The 24729-nt window shown below is 40.1% G+C and overlaps 1 protein-coding gene across 1 annotated transcript in view; it reads left to right on the plus strand.

Moving 5' to 3' along the window:
• Window positions 1-24729, plus strand: part of CACHD1 (cache domain containing 1) — a 294726-nt gene that overhangs the window by 149452 nt on the left and 120545 nt on the right. The window contains exon 3 of the mRNA XM_003411041.4: window positions 134-282. Within this exon, the coding sequence (XP_003411089.1) occupies window positions 134-282 (149 nt within the window). The remainder of the gene's footprint in view (window positions 1-133; window positions 283-24729) is intronic.

The raw sequence follows: 24729 nt of genomic DNA on the forward strand, positions 1-24729 counted from the left end.
CTTGGGTGTGTATTTGTTTTACCTGAAGTTTAATATATGCAGCTTGTGATGTAAGTTAATAAGATTATTAGAAAAAGCACAGTGGGTTATTGTCTTGGGCTTCCAATTTATTTTGCTCACTCTTATCCCACAGCTAGCCAAAAAAATCCGAGAGAAGTTCAACCGCTACTTGGATGTGGTCAATCGGAACAAGCAAGTTGTAGAGGCATCCTATACAGCTCACCTGACCTCTCCCCTAACTGCAATTCAAGACTGCTGTACTATCCCACCTTCCATGATGGAGTAAGACTTTCCATTTTCTTGGTTTGTTTGTTTAAACTGGGAACTGGATTGCTTAAACTTTCCATTGGGTATTCAAAATACATGTGTTTGTTTATTGCAATGTGTTTAGTTTATTTCTTATCTTGAATAAGACCTTTATTTTTTCAAGTAGTTTTTTAAGAAGTATGGCTCGACTTTCTATTGCAAGGAAATTCCTGGACCCTCCCTAATTTTTTTGTCATGCTGGAATTTGAGCTCAGTAGTATCAACTATTGCTTGAATGTTAGAGTTAGCAAAGCCTAGGAAATTGTAAATGCAGCTATGAATCAACTAATAAGCCATGAATAAGATAGTCTCACCGCTTCTGGTAACTGGCTTAATTTATGAAGTGCTTATTTTTTATTTGTCTTTAAGGAGCCCTAGTGGTGCAGTGGTTAAAATGCTCGGCTGCTAACCAAAAGGCTGGTGGTTTGAACCCACCAGCTGCAACTGGGGAGCAAGATGTGACAGTCTGCTTCGATAGAGATTTACGGCCTTGGAAAGCCCTATGGGATAGTTCTACTCTGTGCTGTAGGCTCGCTATGAGTCGGAACTGACTTGACGGCAGTGGGTTTTGGTTTGTCTTTAGGAATCCAGGTGGCATAGTGGTTAAAGCGTTCGGCTGCCAACCTGAAGGATGTGGAAGTCTTTATAAGATAAAGAATAGAGCCTTGGAAACCTTGTGGAGCAGTTCTACTGTGTCTTAAAGGGTTACTATGAGTCAGAACTGACTCAATAGCAGTGGGTTTGGGTCTTCGGTATAAATGTCTTTGGTAATAGTAACTAAACAATTCCACTTCTTAGTTTAGTAGATATTACCTTTAAGGCTACTAAGAGAAATGTAGTTTCAGATAATATCGAAACAGAACTAGTGTCTGTATGGTTGAGCATATTTTTATTTTTTGACCTAGTAATATTTATATCTGGAAGGGTTTAGAGTCATGTGATGCTGGGAAATTATTTGTAGTGGAAAGATCACTTATCCAGAGATAAAAAGAACTTGATTTTAAGTTTGACTTAGCCTCTAATGAGCTGCGTGACCTTAATTTATTTAGTGTTTATTTTAAAGCTCAGTTTTCTATTAGTCAGTGTAGATAATAATCTTTATTATACTAATTTTCCTAGGGCTGTTTAGAATAAGCAAAGGATGTTAACATGCTTTACAAATGTGTGACTGCATGCTAACATTATTATATTATAATGATTAGTATGGATTACTCCTCTTTTTGCACAGCAAGTAAGTGCTCTAAAGCTAGACAAGGGATGAAGACAACGTTGTTTTTGGTGATTAAATGATGCTTTGCTTCTATAGGCAAGTTTTTTCTTAATATGGTTTCTTGGTGGGCTGTGAAGGTAATAGGGCATTCCCAAATCTTCTTATTCCTCCATCTGGGTAATGTTGAGCCCTTCTCTGGCTGACCCTGTTAATGGCCTAAAGACGTTCATACTAGTTGTTTACTAAACTAAATGGAAAGCGTTGTACAGTTTGGAATTCTACCTCCAGCATTTAATACCCAGGTCGTCTTGAATATTTCATGTCTTTAAGCCACCCCATCTTCATCTCTAGAATGGGAATAATATTAATACTTCACAAGATTGTTGCAAGCATTCAGCGAAGTCAAATGTGAAAATGCTCCGTACCCTGTAAAGTTCTTAACAAATATTAGCCGTAATATTTATAAACATCCATATCGTAGGAAACATTTTGCCTTTTTTTTTTTTAGTATTATGTTTAATCAACGTTGAGGTCCTTTTTTATAGTCAGGGTAAACAGTAACTTAACAATTTTGACAAACATATCTCCTATCTAAAAATAAAATGAGAGTCTAGTTGAGTTTTGAACCCCCCAAAAAAGTCATTTTCAGAATAGGAAGAAAAGATAGTATAGTACAGGAGGAGTCCCTGGAATCAGAAATATGCCTGGCACAGTGGGTCTCAACCAGGGATGATTTCTTCAGCACTAGGAAACATATGGCAATGCCTGGAGACTTTTTTAATTGTCGTAACTAAGGAGTAGGGGGAAGATGTTGCTACTGGCATTTAGTGAGTAGAGGCCAGGGGTGCTGCTAACTAAACATTTATAATGCGCAGGATAGCACCCACCACAAAGAATTATCTGGCCCAAGATGTCAGTAGTGCCAAGGTTATGAAATCCTGGCCTAGAAAATTGGGGATCTTCATAAATTCCTAAGTGGAACTAGTGATCTGGGGTGGGGGAGGTATGGGAAGGACAACTTAAATTTGGTAGTTCCTGACTGGAGCCCTGGTGGCACAGTGGTTAAAGAGCTCAACAGTTCAAATCCACCAGCTGCCCCTTGGAAACCCTATGGGACAGTTCTGCTCTTTCCCGCAGGGTCGCTATGAGTCAGAATCAACTTGACAGCATCAGATTTGGTTTGGTTTGGCTTGGTTTCTGGAGAATCTGCTCTGTCTATTTCCCACCCATTACTTTCCCACCTGGTGAATTTCCATTAATGTTTCTTGGCCTAACTCAGCAAATACCCTTTCCATTGGTTTCTATTACCTGTTTTTCTTTCCCCTTATTTCCCTTTGTGCCTGGAAAAATTCATTGTTCCTTCATCTTTGTTCCCATACCAATTTTAATACACCTCTATTATAGTGCGGAGTCCCTGGGTGGCGCAAACGATTAACATGCTCCACTGCTGACAGAAAGGTCGGAAGTTCAAGTCCACCTAGAGGTGCCTTAGAAGAAAGTTCTGGTGATTTACTTCTGAAATATCAGCGGTTCAAAACCCTGTGGAGCACAGTTCTGCTTTGACTCACGTGGGATTGCCAGGAGGTGGAGTCACCTCAAAGGCAACTGGTTTTCTATTATAATGTAGAATTTAATGCGTCATCCCTTGTCAGCGGTGAACCAGCCTCCCATGCTGTTCTGGGCAGGGGTTACACCTCACCCATTTGTGCCCCAGCACCTGGGAGTTTTCAGTGTTTAATAACTATTTGTTGGAATTTGAATTCATTTGAATTCTACTCTCAAGAACTTTATAAATTATTGGGGGGGTGGCGAATACTGTACATAAAAGTACATATTAGGGTAAAATGTGATACAGCAGAGAGCCACTGTTGTTCTTTAAAGCAGAGAAATGTGGCAGGTGGGTAGCATCAGAAAAAATTCCATGAACTTCAAATACATGGGTCTCATGTGCTCTGGCCATGTGGGGGAACATCGCAAGAAAATCAGTTATGTTTATAAAAATTAAGTCATAAAGAAAACCATAGTAGTACCATCTAGAATAGAGAAAATTATATATTCCCTAAATCTCTAATAATAGGAGATTAGTCAAGGAAATTGTGTCGCATCCATATAGGGATATGATAAAATAGAACCAGCTGTAGAAGAATGTTTACTGGCGTGAGAAGATGATCATGAGCACATTCAGAAGTTTGGGGGAACATAGGTCAACATATTTTGGAGTAAAAACTGGTTTCTATTTTGAAGGTGCTGAGTTAAGGATTTAGGTCATCACTGGTCTACCTTTTGGTAGTTTCTGTCCTCCAGAAATGTCTCATTTAGTTCAGTTTAACATCCACGAGGCCTTAACTGTACTTCTGGGAATATTCATGTAACAAGGATACATGCTGAGTAAGCAGGTTGGAAGGAGTATCCTTCTTCAGAGGCTGGACCTCTGCTCTGAAGGCTGAATGGCTACTTGGGGCAACTGCAATGTGCTCCACCCTCTTCACCAGAAGCAGTTGACGCAGCCACAAACCCACTTTTGGGGTGAATCTTAAAAAACCAGGGCAGTTCTGGAGATAAAACTGAGTGATAAAGATGGACAAAACAGGGACCATCTGGTAGCATATTAAAGAGATATCTGATAATAGCTGTTTGCAGCAGGCAATGGCAAGTGAGGACCACCCTTCTCTTAAGTGAGTCTTCTTGCCTTTGACTTGAACTCACTTTCCAACCAAATGTGTGTAGGCATCTCTGGAGTGAACAGCCATAAGCTGACCACTAGCACTTTCTAAATTATAGAACTCCCTCAGCTTGTTTAATGAAGATTCAAAAATGGAAACAGTTAATTGTGAGTTACTAGAGGTGAATCGGCGTAAGAATCCTTAGCTTTCTTTTTTCAAACCTTCATGCTCCACTTTTACCTGGATTTTCTGACTGCTGTGGTATTTTGCAGAACACTTTTTCAGTTATTCTTTCCTGCCTTCCAGTCCCTCTAAAAATGTCTGCATTTTGCAAGTGAGGAAGTTCATGTTGAACTTAAGTGGAGAAAGAAAGCCTTCCTGGTCTTGGGAAGTAATTAAAGAATATGATTAAAAATAGTTTGTTTTACAGCTAGACAGATTTGGGTTTGAATCATACCTCTTTTACTTACAAGTTGGCTTTGGGAAGTTGCTTAGCTTCTCTAAGCCTCAGTTTCCTCATCTGTGAAACAAGGATAATGGTACCTACCTCACAGAGTTGTTATAAAAACCAAACCTGTTGCCGTCGAGTCAATTCCAACTCATAGCAACCCTATAGGACAGAGTAGGAAAACCTTACAGGGTTTCCAAGGAGCAATTGGTAGATTCAAACTGCTGACCTTTTGGTTAGCAGCTGAACTGTTAACCACTAAGCCACCAGGGTTATAGGGAGTATGTATTTAAGTTATACCTGGACAAACTTTTTTTGATAATTATGTATTTTTTCAATATTCTTATTAAAATAAATATATTTGTCTTTTTAAAATAAATATACCTAAATAACAAATGTAATTAAATAAAAATATTAATAAATTTGACCAAGATTTTGAAGGTAAAATTATAATGGTTGAAGTTTATGAAAAATGAACTAGAGATAATTATTGCTAAAGTTTTTCCTAATTGGAAGATTTCACAGTTCTGTAAGGCAAACATTTTAAGTCATCATGGCCATGGACTATATCTGGCCATATGTAGATGTGTTAATACTAATCATTAATAAGTATGAGACACTTGTGTTTTAGTTGTTAAATTCTTGCCTTCAATGCCAGAGACCCAGGTTCAATTCCTGGCCAGTGCACCTTATGTGTAGCTACCACCCTTCTGTCAGTGCTGACCAGGTTTCAGCAGAGCTTCAGACTGAGACAGACTAGGAAGAAAGACCTGTGGATCTACTTCCAAAAATAAGCCAATGAAAACCATATGAATCATAATTGTCCAATCCCCCAGGCAGCAGTTCGTTCCATTGTGCGTGGGGTAGACATGAGTCAGGAGCCAACTCGGTGGCAGCTAACAACAACAGTAATAAATATAAACAGTTGGACCTTAGATAAGAGATCTTTAGTCTTAGAACTGGATCTTGTCCATTCTTAAATCATGTGAGCCCTATACATATTTTAAAAATCTGAGCGTTTGCCTAACGGCCCTTTAACTGTTTGTTACTGACGTTTTATTTGCTGGTGGCCTATTGACCTTGCTTCTTCTCCAAATGTATTAAAGATGAGCTGGTACCAGGACAATACTTTTGTGAGTAATTTTAACAGATAATTTTTATTTTCTGTTTCAAGCCTAAAGTTTCATTTTTAATGCTTTATAATCTATATTTCATTTTCCTTACTAAGGGTTGGTTAGTGCATATTTTTTTTTTAATTAATTTTTATTAAGCTTCAAGTGAACATTTACCATTCCAATCAGTCTGTCACATGTAGGTTTACATATATCTTACTCCCTTCTCCCACTTGCTCTCTCCCTATTGAGTCAGCCCTTTCAGTCTCTCGTTTCGTGCCAATTTTGCCATCTTCCCTCTCTCTCTATCTTCCCATCCCCCCTCCAGTCAAGAGTTGCCAACACACTCTCCAGTGTCCACCTGATTTAATTAGCTCACTCTTCATCAGCATCTCTCTCCCCCCCACTGACCAGTCCTTTTCATGCCTGATGATTTGTCTTCGGGGATGGTTCCTGTCCTGTGCCATCAGAAGTTCTGGGGAGCATTGTCTCTGGGATTCCTCTAGTCGCAGTCATACCATTAGGTATGGTCTTTTCATGAGAATTTGAGGTCTGTATCCCCTTGGTCTCCTGCTCCCTCAGGAGTTGTCTGTTGTGCTCCCTGACAGGACAGACATCGATTGTGGCCGGGCATCAACTAGTTCTTCTGGTCTCAGGATAATGTAGGTCTCTGGTTCATGTGGCCCTTTCTGTCTCTTGGGTTCTTAGTTGTCGTGTGACCTTGGTGTTCTTCCTTTGCCTTTGCTCCAGGTGGGTTGAGACCAATTGATGTATCTTAGATGGCCGCTTGTTGGCATTTAGGACCCCAGGCGCCACAATTCAAAAATTAAAAAAAAAAAAATCCAGTACTGAAGAGAGAAGGGCATTAAAGCATTCTATTATAGAATATTCTGCACAGCACACCCTGAGGGTTATACGCTGATGACAACAGAGAGAGCCTGCAAAGAGGCAGAAAATTTATCTCTCAGATGTTTTTTGATGCTTTTCCTACTCAGACCAGTCACCTCCTAAAATTCTTACTCAGGAGTCGTAGAAGTTAATTATTTTGAACAGGGCCCTGCGAAGTGATTAGGCACTCTGTAAATGTTTGTTGAAGGAATGATCTGAAGAATCAACATTTTCTAATACGGAAAAAGAAAATAAATAGGTTAAGGCTCAACCTAAGACAAACTAACTCATTTTCAAGAGTATCACTTAAAATAACACAGTTTGGAGAATAGCTCCATTTTCTCATATAACCTAATAAACAGCTTCCTTTGTGTTGCATTGAGTTAGGTGCTGAGGGCGCAGGAGATCCCGGGCTCCCCCACAAGAAGTGTGCAGACACATAAACGCATAATTAAGCCCATGGACTATATCTGGCCTGCAGATGTATTTTATTTGGCTCACAACATATTTTAAAGGTTTTTAAATTTGTAAGTTTTTAAATCGGTTGCCAACATTTAAACTTGGGGAGATTACATATTTTTAAAAATCCAAATTTCTGTCTTTCCTTGAAAAAAAAAGTCAGAAGATCTCTCTCCACACGGGGTCCACATTCCTGCTTGGCAACAACCAGCATTCATGAAGAGCGGCTCCCCCTTAGCTAGACAGGGCAGGCATTCTCCACTCACCACAGTTCCCACTAGTCCCTGGGGTATCACACCCACTCACTTCCCTGAATTTTATCACCTGCCTGGCCCTTATTAGTGGATTTGCAACTCCTGATCTAAAAAGATGATATAAAATTAATAAATTTAACATGAGAAAATGTCTTCTCCATGTGTAATCCCTGCTATGCCAATCTAAACATCTATTCTCATTCTCTCAAGTTTTCAAGAATATAGTTCCTTTATGCCTAGCACTAAAAGCATCCATCCCTGAAACCTGGCTTGCCACAAAGATGGGGTTCTGCTGGGTCCTTGTGAAGCCATTATTTAGTCAGCAGACACCTCTGGCCTTGGGTTTTACCTTAGTTTTTACATAAGCCAATCAATAATTGTATCTCCTACATCTCCTAATCCAGTCTCTCTTCCTTTCCCCACCCCATCTAGAGATGTTACTGTTAGTTGGCATTCTTATTTCTTACTTTTGATCTTTTTATATAAGGGAGCAAAGGAGAGGATGAACTAGAGAAGAAATAGTGGGACAACAGACTTGAATGCTCCAAGGGTGGTCCATTTCTTTTCTTGGAGGACAACAAATGTGTCTCCTTTGGCCTGTTTCCTGCCTATAGAATTCCAAGAGGCAGACAGTGTTCTCCTTTTGTTCTTTTTCTGTCTACTTCAGTCTAAGCTGTTCAGTGTTCTGCTGTGATAGTTGGTTAGATCCATCACTCACAGGCTAACCTCTTTGTTAAAAGTTTGTGTAGCCATGTCCTTGGTGAACATTCTAGGACGCATGTCCTTAGTTTGTACAACAGATTTTTCCAGGTCTTCAGGTTTTTTCATTTTGCACAGTTCATTTTTAAGTCCATCGCTTTCCTCTTGTGTTTTACAATAAGCAGCAAAGAGAAACCACGCAGTCCCTTTAATATCTTGCTTAAAAGTCTCATCAGCCAGAGGTCCAAGTTGATCACTTACAAGTTCTACCCTCCACCAAACCTTTGAACATAATTCAGACAAGTTCTTTGCCACTGTGTAGAAAACATCACCCTTCCTCCAGTTACATGTGTGCCTCATCTTAAAGCCTCACCAGAAGCCACATTTAATGTCTGTATTTCTAGCAACATTCTGGTACTGGCACCGTATGTATTTCATAAGACAACAGAGACTTTTTCTATAGATCTCCTTGCTTCCTTCTGAGCCCTCACCAGAATTGTTGTTGACGTCCATAATTCTATCAACCGTCTCTTCAAGACAATTTAGGCTTTTACTATTAGGCACCTTACACTCTTCCATCCTCTGCCCATAACCCACTTGGAAAACTGCTTCCATGTTTTAGGTATTTGGAGAAAGGCTGAGAGCTTTCGCACTGAAATTGGGAACAAGACAAGGGTACCTGCTCTCACCACTAGTATTCAATATTACATTAGAAGTCCTGACCAGAACAATAAGACAAGAAAAAGAAACAAAAGGTATCCATATTGGAGAAAAAGAAGCAAAATTATCTCCATTCACAGACGATATGATCCTATATTTAGAAAATCCCAAGAGTCTACAAGAAAACTAATGGAGCTAATAGAATAATTTAGTAAAGTTGCTGGGTACAAGGTTAACAAAAATCAGTTGGGTTTCTATATACCAGGAAAGCAAAATCTGAAAGGGAAACTGTTCCATTTATAATAGCATCTAAGAGAATAAAATACCTACGAATGAATCTAACCAGGGACATGAAGGATTTATACAATGAAAAGTATAAAACACTGCTGAAAGAGATTAAAGAGCACTTAAATAGATGGAAAGATGGTCCATGTTCATGGATTGGAAGACACTTAATATTGCTAAGATAATACTACCCAAAGCACTCTATAGACTCAGTGCAATCTCAATCAAAATTCGAACAGCCATCTTTACAGAAATGGAAAAACCAATCCTCAACTTTATAAGGAACGGTAAGAGGCCCTGAATAGCTAAAACAATGTTGAAAGAGCGGAACAAATAGGAGGACTCACACTTCCTGATTTTAAAACATACTATACAGCTACAGTAATCAATACAGCCTGGTACTGTTAAAACAGTAGACACACCAATGGAATAGTATTGACAGATCAGAAATAAAGCCACACATCTATAGTCAACTGACTTTTGACAAGGATGCTAAGTCCATTTCATGGAGAAAGAAGAGTCGCTTCAATAAATGGTGCTGGGAAAATTGGACTTCCACACGCAGAAAAGTGAAAGAGGATCCATCCCTCACACCATACAGAAAGAAAATTTAAATGGCTTAAGGACTTAAGTGTGCAAAGTAAAACCATAAAATTCTTAAGAAAATGCAGGGGCAGCACTGTCATGCCTAGCTTTCAACAATGGATTATCTAATACAATAACGAAAGCACAAACAGCAAAAGACAAAATAAATAAATGTGACCTCATAAAAATTAAAAACTTCTGTTCATCAAAAGACTACCAAAAACAATGGGTTGGAGAGGGATGCTGGTGAGGAGTGAGCTTCTTGGATCAGGTGGACACTTGAGACTATGTTGGCATCTCCTGCCTGGAGGGGAGATGAGAGGGTGGAGGGGGTTAGAAGCTGACGAAAAGGACACAAAAAAAAGAGAGCGGAGGGAGAGAGCAGGCTGTCTCATTAGGGGGAGAGTAATTGGGAGTGTGTAGCAAGGTGTATATGGGTTTTTGTGTGAGAGACTGACTTGATTTGTAAACTTTCACTTAAAGCACAATAAAAATTATTTAAAAAAAGACTACCAAAAAAGTGAAAAGACAAGCTAAGGACTGGGAGAAAATCTCCAGAAACCATATATCCAACAAGAATCTAAAAACCAAAATATATGTAAAACTTTGACAATTTAACTACAAAAAGACAAATAGACTGAGGTGCTGGGGCTAAGGACTGGACCATGGTTTCAGGGGACATCTAAGTCAACTGTCATAACATAGTTCATAAAGAACATGTTGTATATCCTAGTTTGGTGCGTAGCATCTGGGGTCTTAATTTCTTGCAAGCAGCCGCCTAAGATACATCTATTGGTTTCATCCCATCTGGAGTGAAGGAGAATGAAGAAAACCAAAGACACATGGAAAATATTAGTCCAAAGGTGTAGTGGACCACATGAGCCACAGCCTCCACCAGCCTGAGCCCAAAAGAACTAGATGGTGCCGGGATAACACCACCAACAGCTCTGAGAGGGATCACAATAGAGGATCCTGGACAGAGCGGGGAAAAAAATGTAGAACAAAATTCAAATTCACACACACACACAAAATAAGACCAGACTTACTGACAGAGACTGAAGGAATCCCCGAGAGTATGGCCTCTGGACACTTGGCTAACTCAGACCTGAAACTACTCCTGAAATCCATCTTCCAGCCAAAGATTAGACAGGTATATAAACAAACAATAACACACGTGAGGAATGTGCTTCTTAGATCAATCAAGTATATGAGACCAAAGGGGCAACACCTGCCCAAAAACAAAGATGAGAAGGCAGAAAGGGACAGGAGAGCTGGATGAATGGACACAGAGAGCCCAGGGTGGAAAGGGAAAGGAGGTGAGTGCAGACACATTGTGAGAATTGCAATCAATGTCACAGAACGATTCATGTGTAAATTTTTTAATGAGAAACTAATTTGTGCTGTAAAAGCTCACCTAAAACACAATATTTTTTTTTAATCTTAAAAATAAAAAGACAAATAACTGAATCATAAAATGGACAAAGGAGTTGAATAGACGTTTCACCATAGAGGACATTCTAATGGCCACCAAACACATGAAAAGAAGCTCATTGTCATGAGTCATCAGAGAGATCCAAATCAAAACCATAAATGAGATACCATTTTACTCCCACTAATATGCCTAAGATTTAAAAAAAAAAAAATGTTGGTGAGGATATGGAGAAATTGGAGGCTTTATCCATTGCTGGAGTCCAAGTGGTACAGTGGTTTAGAGCTTGGCTGCTATCTAAAAGGTCAGCGGTTCGAATCCACCAGCCACTGATCTGTAAAATTGGATAGTGGCTATTACCCTTTAGATCAGTGCTCTAATAAAAAAAAATCTTTATGAGTCCAAAGGAACCCTGGTGGTACAGTGGTTAAGAGTTTGGCTGCTAACCAAAAGGTTGGCAGTTCGAATCCACCACAGCTCCTTGGAAACCCTGTGTTGAAGTTCTACCTGATTCTCTAGGGTCCCTATAAGTTGAAATTGATCTCACAGCAGTGAGTTACAAGTCCAAAATGTGAACATTTAATTTAAAGAAAGGTGAGAAGATAAAGGAGCAGGGAAACTAGAGGACTAGAAATGGGACAGCCAGAACACAATAAAAGAGAGTGTTGATACTTCATGAAAAATGTAACTAATGTTGTTGATCAATTTGTGTGGAAATTGTCAAATGGGAACCAAACTTGCTGTTGTAAATTTCGTGAGAAACACAATAAATTATTATTTTAAAAAATGTCACATGCAAGCAAAATTCAAAAATGGGTGCAGCAGTACAAAGACAGGGGACTGCCAGAAATTCAAGCTGGATTCAGAAGAGGACATGGAATGAGCGATACCACTGCTGATGTCAGATGGATCTTGGCTGAAAGCAGAGAATACCAGAGTGATGTTTACCTGTGCTTTATTGACTATGCAAAGGCATTTGACTGTGTGGATCATAACAAATTATGGATAACATTGCAAAGAATGGGAAATCCAAAACACTTAATTGCTCTCATATGGAACCTGTACTTAGACCAAGGATTAACCGTTTGAACAGAACAAGGGGATACTGCGTGGCTTAAAGTCAAGAAGGGTGTGCGTCAGAGCTATATCCTTTCATCATATTGTATGCAGAGCATCTGTATGCTGAGCAAATAATCCAAGAAGCTGGACTATATGAGGAAGGACACACATATACAAACAATGACAATGTTCTCACTCAACTCCTGGGTGAGGTAATTTAGTGTTTTCTAACCCCTTCATACAATTATATGTTTGCTCTAGACTTTTAAACATTTGTTGTGAAATGGTTAGCCTGGTAACTGCATTTCCTATATAACTTGCAGTGGAAATCTCTGTAATACAGGTTTGTAACATTTGTTATTGTATAAATTGTCAGACTAAATTAAAAAATTAATGGTCTTCAGACATAAGAACCTGAAATATAAGAAGGCAGAAAATTGAAATAATGAATTGGAGAGACACTCATTAACAACCTGTAATATGGAGATGACACAGCCTTGCTGAATGTGAAAAAGACTTGTAGCATTTAATGATGAAGATCAAAGACTATAGCGTTGAGTATGGATTATACCTCAACATAAAGAAAACAAAAATTCTCACAAGTGGACCAATAAGCAACATCATAATAAAGAGAAAATATTGAAGTTATCAAGGATCTCATTCTACTTGTATCCACAATCAACGCCCAAAGAAGTAGCAGTCAAGAAATCAAAGGACTTATTACATTGGACAAAATTGCTGCAAAAACCTCTTTAAAGTGTTGAAAAGCAAAGTGTTGTCACTGTGGGAACTAAGGTGTCCCTGACTAAGCCATGACATTTTCAATCATTCATTTGCATGTGAAGGCTAGACAGTGAATAAGGAAGACCAGAGAAGAATTGATGCCTTTGAATTACAGTGTATTAGAAGAATATTGAATATACTGTGGACTGCCAGAAGAATGAGCAAGTCTGCCTTGGATGAAGTACAACCAGACTTAATCTCACGTACTTTGGATATGTTATCATGAGGGACCAGTCCCTGGAGGAAGACATCATGCTTGGTAGAGAGTCAGTGATAAAGAGGAAGACCCTCAATGAGATTAATTGACACAGTGGCTGCAACAATGGGCTCAATCATAACAACAATTGTTAGAATGGTGCACAAATGGGCAGCGTTTTTTTCTCTTGTACCTAGGGCCATTATGAGTTGGAACCAACTTGATGGCACCCAACAACAAAAACAATGAAGGAGATTATATCATAGTAATATAGAACTAAGGAGCCTTGGTGGAGCACATGGTTAGTACTTGGGTGCTAACCAAACGGTTGGTGGCTCAAACCCACCCAGCAGCTCCACAGGAGAAAGACCTGATGATCTGCTTCCCTAAATATAAGAATTTAGACAACTCTATGGGACAGATACATTTTGTCTCATGGGGTCACAATGAGTCAAAATCCCCCTGACTGCACTTTAGAACTACAATATAGTACTAAGTAGGTGGGTCTCTGCTGTTGTGTTTTATTCCATGATCTTGGGAAGCTCGCTTGGCCTCTTTGGTCCTCAGTTTCCTCAACTGTAAAACAAGCACTTCAAACTAAATATAATCCAGGGGCCTTTCCAACTCTCAAGATTCATTAATTTCTCTCAAACTTTTCCTACTTCCCAAATGAGTAAATTCTGAATTCCAAGACAGAATTCGGGAGGGGGGGAGATGATATCATTAAACAAGGCCTACAAAGATTAAATCACTTATAAAAAAATAGATTCGTGGAATGGTTTATGGAAGAAAATTTTCAGCTGGGTATTGAAGAAGAAAAAGGATTTGAATATAGGGGAATTTGGAGGAAGAACTTGCCAGAAGTGAGAGGTCGTTATGAAGATAAACCATGGGTGGAAATGGCCAGGAGCACTGAAGAGTGTGCCTTGTGTCTGGAGCAAGTGATGGAAGAAATAGCTGAGAAAGCTGGATTGATAACAGATCATAAACCAAACTCATCGTGGTCGAGTTGGTTCTAACTCATAGCAACCCTATAGGGTAGGGTAGAACTGCCCCAGAAGGTTTCCAGGGAGTGCCTGGTGGATTTGAACTGCTGACCTTTTGGTTCACAGCCACGTTCTTAACCACTGCACCACCAGGGCTCCAATAACAGATCGTAAAAAAACCAACAGATCATAGAGGTCTTCAAATGCTAGGCTGAAGAATTTGGGCTTTATTCCGCAGGCTTTAGGCTCTGTAAATGAAGTAAAGGACAATGTTTGTCCTCTCTTTTGTGTCTTCACTGTCTGACATACAGCAGATACCCAATAAGCATTTGTTTTTGAATGAGAGAATTAATTTAGGATTTTAGAGAAACAATGAAATGACGGGATAAGAGCTCTTAGGAGATTTTACTTGTTGATCATGTAAAGACTGGAAGGCCTAGCTTGATTCCATTTATGTAGACACTGATCAAAGGGGGCTGAACTTGGCCATTGGCATCCAGTAATGTGAATGTTGGAAGACGAAGGAATCAAAGGTGACTGAGGTTGGATTCTGGGTAACTGTGAGAGGGATGGGCTCAGGTTCTGAGCATATTTCACCTTTGTGTACCCTCTCAAGTTTCTTAGTTATTTGAGTTCAGGGACACAGTTTAACCTTGTATTCAATACATTGCTTGAACATGTCCTCCATAAATATTTGCAGAAAGAATTATTAAATGATAGCACACTTGATTTTGTCTTTAGTTTTTGAATCCCAGTAGTGATGATTTAGGAGTCCTGGTTGCACCGTGGTTAAGCGCTTGGCTGCTAATCAGAGGGTTGGCAGTTGGAACCCACCAGCCACTCTGTAGATGAAAGATGTGGCAGTCAGGTTTCATAAAGATTTACAGCCTTGGAAAACCCTGTGAGGCAGTTCCACCCTGCCCTATCGGATCCCTTATGAGTCGGAATCGACTTGTCAGCAACAGGTTACCTTAGTTTTATCTTATTATTAGAATTATTGAGCCGCTTTACCGCAGGCAGAGTGATAGCGTTAATTGCTTTTATCCTCATTCCTAGCAGTAGTTACTCTCATCTGAATCCTATTCCGTTGCTATAAGCTCTGATACGAAGTGTAAGTTGATGTTGATTTTGTTTTCTCGGCTGTGTTATACAGTATTTAATAATTTTGCCTTATCCACATCTTTCTCCTGCAGAGCGACGGGTTGGTTCAAATCCTGACCTTTTGGTTACCAGCCGAGCACTTTAACCACTGTACCACTAGGGCTTCTGATATCCAGGATGTATTTAATAGTACCCAAAATTTCCAAATAACTTATGCATATATCTTTTTCCACTCAATTTGCTTGTGTCGTGTCCAAAGCAGTTAATGTCCAAGACACTGTACTAGATATTGTCTGATACTAAGACGTGAATAAAGCAGCCAGTACTATCAGGAGCTCCTAAAACATGTGTAGATTAAGTTAAGGCAGACTGTGGCAAGTGTCATGAAAGAAATTCAACTACTCCTTTAGAAGGAAAAGAGATTGTGAACAGGAGCCTCTGAGCACTGAAGCCTGCTGGTGAAGTGGTAGTTGAAGCCTTGAGGAAGGGCTGGACTTTAACAGATAGATCTGGGGGAAGGATGCTTTAGACCAGTGAACAGCAAGAATTCGTAAAGCAGTTGAGCATGGTGAGGTGGAAGATAGTTGGAGAGGTGGATAGGAGGCGTACTGTGGTAGGCTGGAAATCTTTCTATAATCAGTAGTTTTTTAAGCAAGGATAGGCTGTGGCCAGGTCTGTGATTTGGGCAAATTAATAGGTTGGCAAGTGAAGGATAACCTGGTGGAGAGGCAAGGAGCTTCTCAAGTTGGGGCATCCTGAGAATCCATGGAAGGATCATAGGAATGCAGAGGACATCAGGTTGGCAGTGGGGGTACATAGAATGTAGAGACAGGGAGTGTAGAATATATAAAATATGACAACCAGTTTTTATTGGGGATTTGGACAGGGAGGGAAAAAATGGCTCTCTGTTTTAAATTGAGCATCTCAAAAGATGATACTCTATTAACTGAGAGGTGAAAACAGGAGCAAAGAAAAATTTTAAGGGGAAAGTGATGGATTTTTTGTGGACATGCTGATTTTGATTTTGAATGTCATGTAGATCCTTATTTGAAGGTGTTCAGCCTATAGCATCATTTTATCTCATCCGACACATGTCTTCATGCATGGGCTATGTACATGGCACTTTAGGATAGAGGGCAGATTTAAAATCTATGTCTTTCATCTTGTACTGTAATGCACATTATATGTATAATGTAATACTCGTTATAATACATATAACGTTGACTTTTGTATAAAATAATGTTTCTAGACATAACAACTGACTCATATGTGAGCAAATCCTATTTTTTCTAGCCCTATTTTAAGGTTGTTGTTGTTGTTAGCACCACATTTTCTGCAAATGATGCACCCGCTTACATAATTCGCCTGCACATATAACGTGCATAGTTTGCCTGGAAAATAATGCGCGAGGGGGTCGCATGGTTGGCAAAAAACATAGGACAGGTAGGTACATTATTTGTATGAAAATACGGTAGTTGCTGTCCAGCCAGCTCTGACTCATGGTGACCCTGTACATAACAGAGTGAAATGTTGCCTGGTCCTGTACCATCTTCACAATTGTTGGCATACTTGAGTCCAGGGTTGTGGCCACTGTGGATTTTGAGTGCCTTTTTTCCAACCTAGGGGGCTCATCTTCCAGCACTGTACTGGACAGCATTCTTTTGTAATCCATGGAGTTTCATTGGCCGTCTTTCTTCCCCACCTCTCTTAGTATGAAATCTCTACTGAAACTTGTCCACCTTGGGTGACCCTGCTGGTATTCGCATTACTGGGTTGCATAGCTTCCAGCATTCTAGCAACACGTATATAAACAGATAACATAGTACAACAAACTCTCAGGTGGTGGTAGTATATAAGAAAAAAGAGAAGATGTAAAATGTTTAACCCTATATAAATTTAGGAGCCCTGGTGGCGCAACGGTTAAGCTGGTGGTCTGCTTCTTTAAAGATTAAACCCACCCCAACCCGGTGCCCTCGAGTCAATTCCGACTCACACAGCCTAGAAAATCCTGTGGGGCACTTCTGTTCTGTCTCATGGGATCACTATGAGTCAAAAATCCACTCAACGGCACATAACAACAACAAATACAAATTTTATTTCTCCTTATTACTATTCTTATGAAAAATAAAATATTGTGGCTTAGCCAGGTGCTTTTGTGCTAACGATTGTTGTTTTTTTGTTCTCTCTGTGTCATAAGATCAAATAATCTGAAAAATTGGGTCCTTGACAACTGAGTTTAATTTGATTGCCAGTCCTGTTCTTTCCCCAAGAAGATGTGTTTTTGTCCTCAGAATACTGTGTGGCAAATCTCAGTCTTTCAAGTCATTCTCACTGCTTTATCTTGAATTTTCATCTCCAGTCACTTAAAAAAAATTATTGCTGGCAGGCAAGCCAAATGGTACAGAAATAGTCTTTATCGATAATGGAACCAGGAGGACTTGAGTTGAGCTCAAAATTCAATGAAGATTTTGCAGAGCGCTTTGTATTTCAGAAAGCCTACTCAGTTACATTACTGAACTTATGTAAAAGAGTTATGTGTATTTATACTTAGTGAAATACTTAAGCTTTTACTTCTATAATTAACATTATTTTACTACATTGCATTCTTTATAAAATGCTCTCAACACACCAGTGGGGTAAAAAAAATCCCGTTCCCCAACCCCCCCAATTTTACAGATGAGGAAATAGTTTCAAAGAGGTTGTAACAGGGCTCAGGGGGACTGGGTTTGGAATCTAGGTTTCCCTGCCTCCAAATCTTTTTAATCTTTTTTTAAGGATAGAATGCTTCGACCAATGGTAAAACTGCAGTGACGTATCTGCCAATCCAAATGCTGGACTGTATATTCCTTATTAGAATTTTATTTGAGGCTATTTATGTCCCTCTGAAGTTTCTCAGTTGTCCGAACGTAAAGCTTCCCATACCTTTTGCCTTCGAGTCAATTCTGACTCATAGTGACCCTATAGGACAGAGTACAACTGCCCCGCAGGGTTTCCAAGGAGCGCCTGGTGGATTCAAACTGCCAACCTTTTGGTTAGCAGCCACACGTAGCACTTCACCACTGTACCACCAGGGTTCCCAAAGCTACCTTAGTCTGGTTAATTTATTCTCAGTCTCAAACTGTTCCTGCAGCAATTTGTACCATTTCCTGATGTGTGTGCGTCCATGCGTGCGTGCGTGCGTGTGTATAAATAACTATATCTGTGTCTTCGGGCCTGTTGATGAGCATCCTTGCAGCAGGAAGCACCTGCATTTGGGTCTGCAGACAACCTCGCTTTCTGGACTTTCCTTCTGTGACCTCTACACGAGGAAGAACGTGGAGGGGGGAGGGTACTGCCACACTGTTTAGAAGACTGGATTTCACCATCTGCCTTTTATCGATTTTAGGGAGAGTTGGTCTTATGATTTTCTTTTTAAAATCTGGTATCTAAAAGAAGCTAGCTAGTGGACTATGCCAGCTTTGAGAAATACATCCTCTCTCAGCTGAGGACCAGAAACTTCTTTTGAGCTTTTTAGGTGTTTTATTGTGCAAAAAAATAGCAAAGTGTTTTCAAAGAAGGCCAAGATTTAAAAATCATACTGTTTATATCCTTTTTCTGGGGACTTGACTGGTCTAGTATGGTGATGTCCATCATAGCGTTATTAAATCTCTAATATGGGTCAGTAACTCCTTTTGAGGACACGTCATTAGCTGTGGATATGCCGCATCTTATGTTTCATGTTTCTTTACAGAACGGGGATATTTGGACAAGCCTTTTTCCTCCCCAGTGTGTTTGTACCTGAGAGATTCAACCAAGGTCATCTCCAAGGTCATCTTCCAGCTCTGAGGTTCTTAGTGCTTCTCTTTGATGTCAGTGTAGTGCCACTCTCAACAGTCTGCTGTTTACTCAGTGTACATGAGGGGACGAGAACACACCCAATTCACACTCTCTGGCCTCTAGTCCTAGGAAGTCTCAGCCCTTTAGGTTTTCTGCATTCATTCATTCATTCACTCATCTGTCACTTACTAAACTTTTACTTTTCACAGGTAGACTCAGGGCTAGACCCTGCGGACAAAGAAATCTAAGAAAGTATCTCTTTCATCTTTCTGGCAAGGGAAAGGAGCTCTGGTGGTGCAGTGGTTAAGGGTTTGGCTGCTAACCAAAATTTCAGCAGTTCGAATCCACCGGCTGCCCCTTGGAAACCCCGTGGGGCAGTTCTGTCTTATAGGCTTGCTATCAGTCGGAAGCGCCTTGACGGCAACGGGTAGCAAGGGAGAAGGGCATGTAAACAAATAACTGTAGAGTGTGGTGAGTGAGCGCTTATTTGAAAGGAAATGTCAGGATGGAAAAGAGGGTTTGGGAACGACCCAGACGGAACCAGCAGATCCACCAGGCTTTTGTCCCTCTTCCTAATTTCCCTCTTTTTTTTTTCAGATGTCCTTCTTTCTTCTTGCACTCCTGCGCCAACCTGGTGATGAGGAAGATAAGGATAAATGTTTAATGTGGTTGTGGATCCACTCCCAGTTCCCCTAGATGTCACCTGTGAAATTTTCGAAGCTTTCATGAGAAAGCAATTAAACTGATTAAACTGATCATGTTAAAAAAAAAACCAAACCCAGTGCCGTCAAGTCGATTCCGACTCATAGCGACCCTATAGGACAGAGTAGAGCTGCCCCATAGAGTTTCCAAGGAGCGCCTGGTGTATTCAAACTGCCAAACCTTTGGTTAACAGCCGTAGCACTTAACCACTATACCACCAGGGTTTCCACTGATCATGTTTAAAAAAAAAAAAACTGATCATGTTAGCCGTTGGAATATAGGAGCAATATACAGGCTCACCACAGACTCTCCTCACAATGATCTGTTTGGTTGGGAAATAGTGAGAAAGAAATATGGTTGGGATCCAAAGATATGTGGACTATAATAGAGAGCTTTATTGCTCTGAAAGCCTTACCCTCCAAGGGCTTTGAAACCAGCCCTCATTTCCAGTCTGCCTGAGTTGCTGAACCCTGAAGGTTTAATCCTTATTCCTGATAAGAACAAAAAGAATGTGACTTATCGCTCCAATCTCTAGAGAGGTGGAAGGAAAAACCATTTCTTGGAACGTGATTACACATTATTTGACAGCTTTTCAGTTTGCCCATTAATTTAGGTGTTGGAATAAGTAAACTTGGTTGGGGGTGGGGTTCAAGTATCATTTACTTTATAAATGTGATCGTTCCTTTTTGAAGTGATCCTACTCTTACCCCTTTCCTCCACCATTCAAACAGAGTTTAAATATTTGCCAGTGCAGATGTTTGATTTTTATCTTAGCTCTTTCTTTGTTTAACTTTATTCTCAGGGTGGTTAAGTGGGAGATAAGGGGGTTCTTGTTTAATTATTTTCAACTGGTGTTGCTCAAATATTTGGAGAGCAGACACTTTGCAGAGAGAAGGACCGGGAACCTGGTTGAATGGAGAAGTGATATGTCTCCCTGTCATATCACAGTAAACCAGACATTGTTACATTGTTACTACAATGTATTAGAATGAGGGACCTGGTAGGCGTGGGCATTCCTTAGCCTCTGGACCTTCTTTTAAAGGCTTGTGCACCTACTGGTGAGGAATTTTGCTTCCTTTGCATTCCAGAGGAATGTGTGCTGCTCTTAAAATGGAGCTTGGTAGTTGAGCAATTGGCCTGCCCTGTGTTGGGAACTCAGTTCAAAGCCTCATAGCCTTTGTTCCACATTGACTTCTGATCTGATACCAGGCTTAGCTTCCGGAAGAAATGATACCTTTTTTCTTTTCTTTTCTTTTTGTGCCTGTCTCAGCATCTTAACCAAAAGCCAAGCCAAATCTGTTGCTGCTGAGTCTTTCTGACTCATAGTGACCCTACAGGACAGAGTATAACTGCCCCATAGGGTTTCCAAGGAGCAGCTGGTGGATTCAAACTGTCAACCTTTTGGTCAGCAGCCGAGCTCTCAACCACTGCACCACCAGGGCTCCTCTCAGCATCTTAGTAGTGATTAAAAACAAGCAAAGGAGTAAAAAGTATTCCGTGCGTCATTCTCTGTCATTGTACTGATTGTTTATGGACTCAACAGTCAGTTTAAACTTTTCTAAGATATCCATGGGGTTTAGCTTTTTAAATTATTACCTTGAAAATGTATCCATAAACAATGCAGCATTTTGCCACCACTCTTGGAACCCACACCATGGGTGGGGTCACAGCATGTTATGTGATAAATTGGGCAGGTTTCACTGGAAATTCTGAGGAAAACCCAGGATTCTGAGTGATTTGCCTGGTAAATTATCTTCCCTAGAAAATTTAAACAAAGACCAAGAAAGAGATTTAGGAAGTAAACCCCAACTGGTATGTATGTCTCTCCTTTATATCTTTTTCTTTCTAAACTGAGACTCCACTGAAAAGTTGATTTACACTGTGAATCGAGGCTGAATGAAATCCAATTGGAGCTCACTTGAACACTGTTTTGATGTAAGATTCAAAGCTTCTGCAAATTTATTTTATCTTCTACATTTGCTGATCTCCTGCTTGTAAATCCTGTTGAAGGAGAATAAAAATGACTGCAGCCTGATGGGAATTAAATGTCTGAAGTTCAAAGCAGTTTGCACATCAGAGCAAACGTCAATCAAATGAACATCTTGCAAGCCAGGCAGGGAGTGAATTTCTCCATGGGGAAGAGATCAAAGTGGGAGTCACAGTTCTGTTTTCTCCCTCGGGATGCAGTTTCGATCAGTTGTTCATGAAAGTAAATCCAGAAGGAAGCATTTTTTCCCCCCCAACTTGAGGGGGTAGGAGAGATGGAGTTATTTCTCTTGAAACTGAATTTCAGGCACTGGTTTTATCTTATGAAAATAAGTAGAGAAAGCTGTTATAATCCAATATCTCCTTCTTTTGTAGTGAAGGTCTAAAGGAGATTTAGGTAAGCTTTTTCTCTTATTGTTATTACTAACTCTTTTAAAGCACACGTATAAAGAAGGAAACAAACCAAACCTCTTTAGCTGAATTGCTCACTCGTCTTATATGAAGATCTATGATTTTACCAGGTCTTGACCTTTCCATAAACCTTGAGTTATGTAGATGCGACTGGTGCCTAATATACTTCTCAATAAAAAATCTTTTAGGCAACCTCTAAAAGTAACTGACATGTTTTTATAAAGCCTCTTAAGCATGAGATTTATATTTCTCACAGTCTCCAAATCAGGGTGAAGAGCCTGTACTTTTTTTAAATTGCGTTCTGAAAGGCACGCATGCGTAATATGCGTTGCTGCCTTCTGCAGTGGGCCCGGAGGTAGCTAATATAACAAGGATGGCTAAGCAAGTTTTACTCCTATGTTTGGTGTCCAGAGAGAAAAGCAGGTGTTAGTGAGTGTGGGTAAGTGAAGGGTGGAGAGGTAATTGTGGGGGTTTTGCTTTCTTGTAATTCCTTCTCCTAGCGGTCTCACCAGCAGTGGGCACACTAGGATTTAGTTCAGTGGCATAGGCAGGGCTAGAAGAAGCGGAGTGAGATTTATTCCCAGACACTTTATATTAACTTGGCTGATGAGTACATTGTCCACATCTGAAGCCCAACACAAGTAAGAGAATTCAAGACAATTGAAACTCTTGTGAGATTATCACTTTTTAAAAGATATCATGGAGTAAGAAGCTGGAGAAAGGAGTGTGGTTGTGATGTCTCTAAATTCTTCAAATACCAGACAGTACAGAGTGATAGGAGGAAATTATTTAAAAACCACCCATGTTCATGATCTGTGGATTACCCAGGAAGCAAGAATTAACTTAGAAATAATCTCTGTGTTTAGTTACCTAGTGCCACTATAACAGAAATACCACAAATGGATGCCAAGAGACCCAGAATGTCACTGTGGCCTTCCAATCAGAGTAGGGGCATATGATGGTCAGGTTATTAATGGAGTCTGAACTCAGGTCTGTGTCACAGTGGGTCCAGAGTGTCCCTGAACCCATCCTGTAGTGACTTCCCCAGTTCCAGAATACGTAATTAGAACAGATATACTCAGCAACTGGCAGAACCCTCACAATGGATCTCCGATATGTGGAGTAAAGGCTATTATGATAGGAAAAGCCAAGTGGAAGCCACCAGAACTGCCCCTACCTAGGAAAATAATAAACCAAAACCAATACAGCATTCCCAAAGGGATTGCGGAGATTAGTGCCAACATCAAGGACTTGAAGGATACAGGGGTGAGGATTTCCGTCACATCCCCATTCAGCTCACCTATTTGGCCTGTGCAGAAAACAGATGGATCTTGGAGAATAAGACTGAATTATTGCAAACTTAACCAGGTGGTATCTCCAATTGCAGCTGTTGTTCTGGATGTGGTTTTATTGCTTGAGCAAATTAATACATTTCTTGATACCTGGTATGCAGCTATTGATCTAAATGCCTTTTTCTCGATTCTGGTTTTGAAGGACCACCAGCAATACATCTTCACTGTCCTACCTCAGAGGTATATCAACTCTCCAGCCCTATGTCGTAATTGAGTCTGCAGAACCTTGATGGCCTTTCTCTTCCACAAGCTGTCACTGGTCCATTACATTGATGACATTATACTGATTAGACCTAATAAGGAAGAAATATTTGTGATGATCCACATAGTCTAATGCTTTTGCATAGTCAATAAAATACAGGTAGACATCCTTCTGTTATTCTCTGCTTTCAGCCAGGATCCATCTGATATCAGCAGTGATATCCCTGGTTCCATGTCCTCTTCTGAATCCAGCCTGAATATCTGGCAGTTGATATACTGCTGCAGCCGCTTTTGAATGATCTTCAGCAAAATTTTGCTTTTGTGTGATATTAATTATATTGTTCTATGATTTCCGCATTTGGTTGGATCATCTTTCTTGGGAGTAGGCATAAATTTGGATCTCTTCCAGTCGATTGGCCAGGTAGCTGTGTTCCAAATTTCTTGGCATAGACGAGTGAGCACTTCCAGTGCTCCATCCATTTGTCGAAACATCGCAATTGGTATTCCGTCAGTTTCTGGAACCTTGTTTTTTGCCAGTGCCTTCACTGCAGCTTGGACTTCTTCCTTCAGTACCTTCTGTTCCTGATCATATGCTAACTCTTGAAATGGTTGAACGTCAGCTAATTCCTTTTGGTATAATGACTCTATTCTTTCCATCTTCTTCTGCTGCTTCCTGCGTCGTTTAATATTTTCCCCATAGAATCCTTCACTATTGCAACTTGAGGCTTGAGTTTTTCTTCTCTTCTTTCAGCTTGAGAAACACAAGGTGTGTTAATTCCCTTTTCGTTTTCCATCTCCAGCTCTTTGCACATCATTATAATACTTTCTCTTCTGGAGCTGCCCTTTGAAATCTTCTGTTTAGCTCTCTTACTTCATCATTTCCTCCTTTTGCTTTAGCTGTTCGACATTCGAGAGCAAGTTTCAGAGTCTCCTCTGACATCCATCCTGGTCTTTTCTTTCTTTCCTGTCTTTTCCGTGACCTCTTGTTTTCTTCATGTTTGATGTCCGTGATATCATTCCACAGCTCATCTGGTCTTCGGTCATTAGTGTTCAGAACATCAAATCTATTCTCGAGATGGTCTCTCAATTCAGGTGGGATATACTCACGGTCGTATTTTGGCTGTCATGGACTTGCTCT

Source organism: Loxodonta africana, chromosome 3 (genome assembly GCF_030014295.1).
Source record: "Loxodonta africana isolate mLoxAfr1 chromosome 3, mLoxAfr1.hap2, whole genome shotgun sequence".
NCBI classification, from domain to species: domain Eukaryota; kingdom Metazoa; phylum Chordata; class Mammalia; order Proboscidea; family Elephantidae; genus Loxodonta; species Loxodonta africana.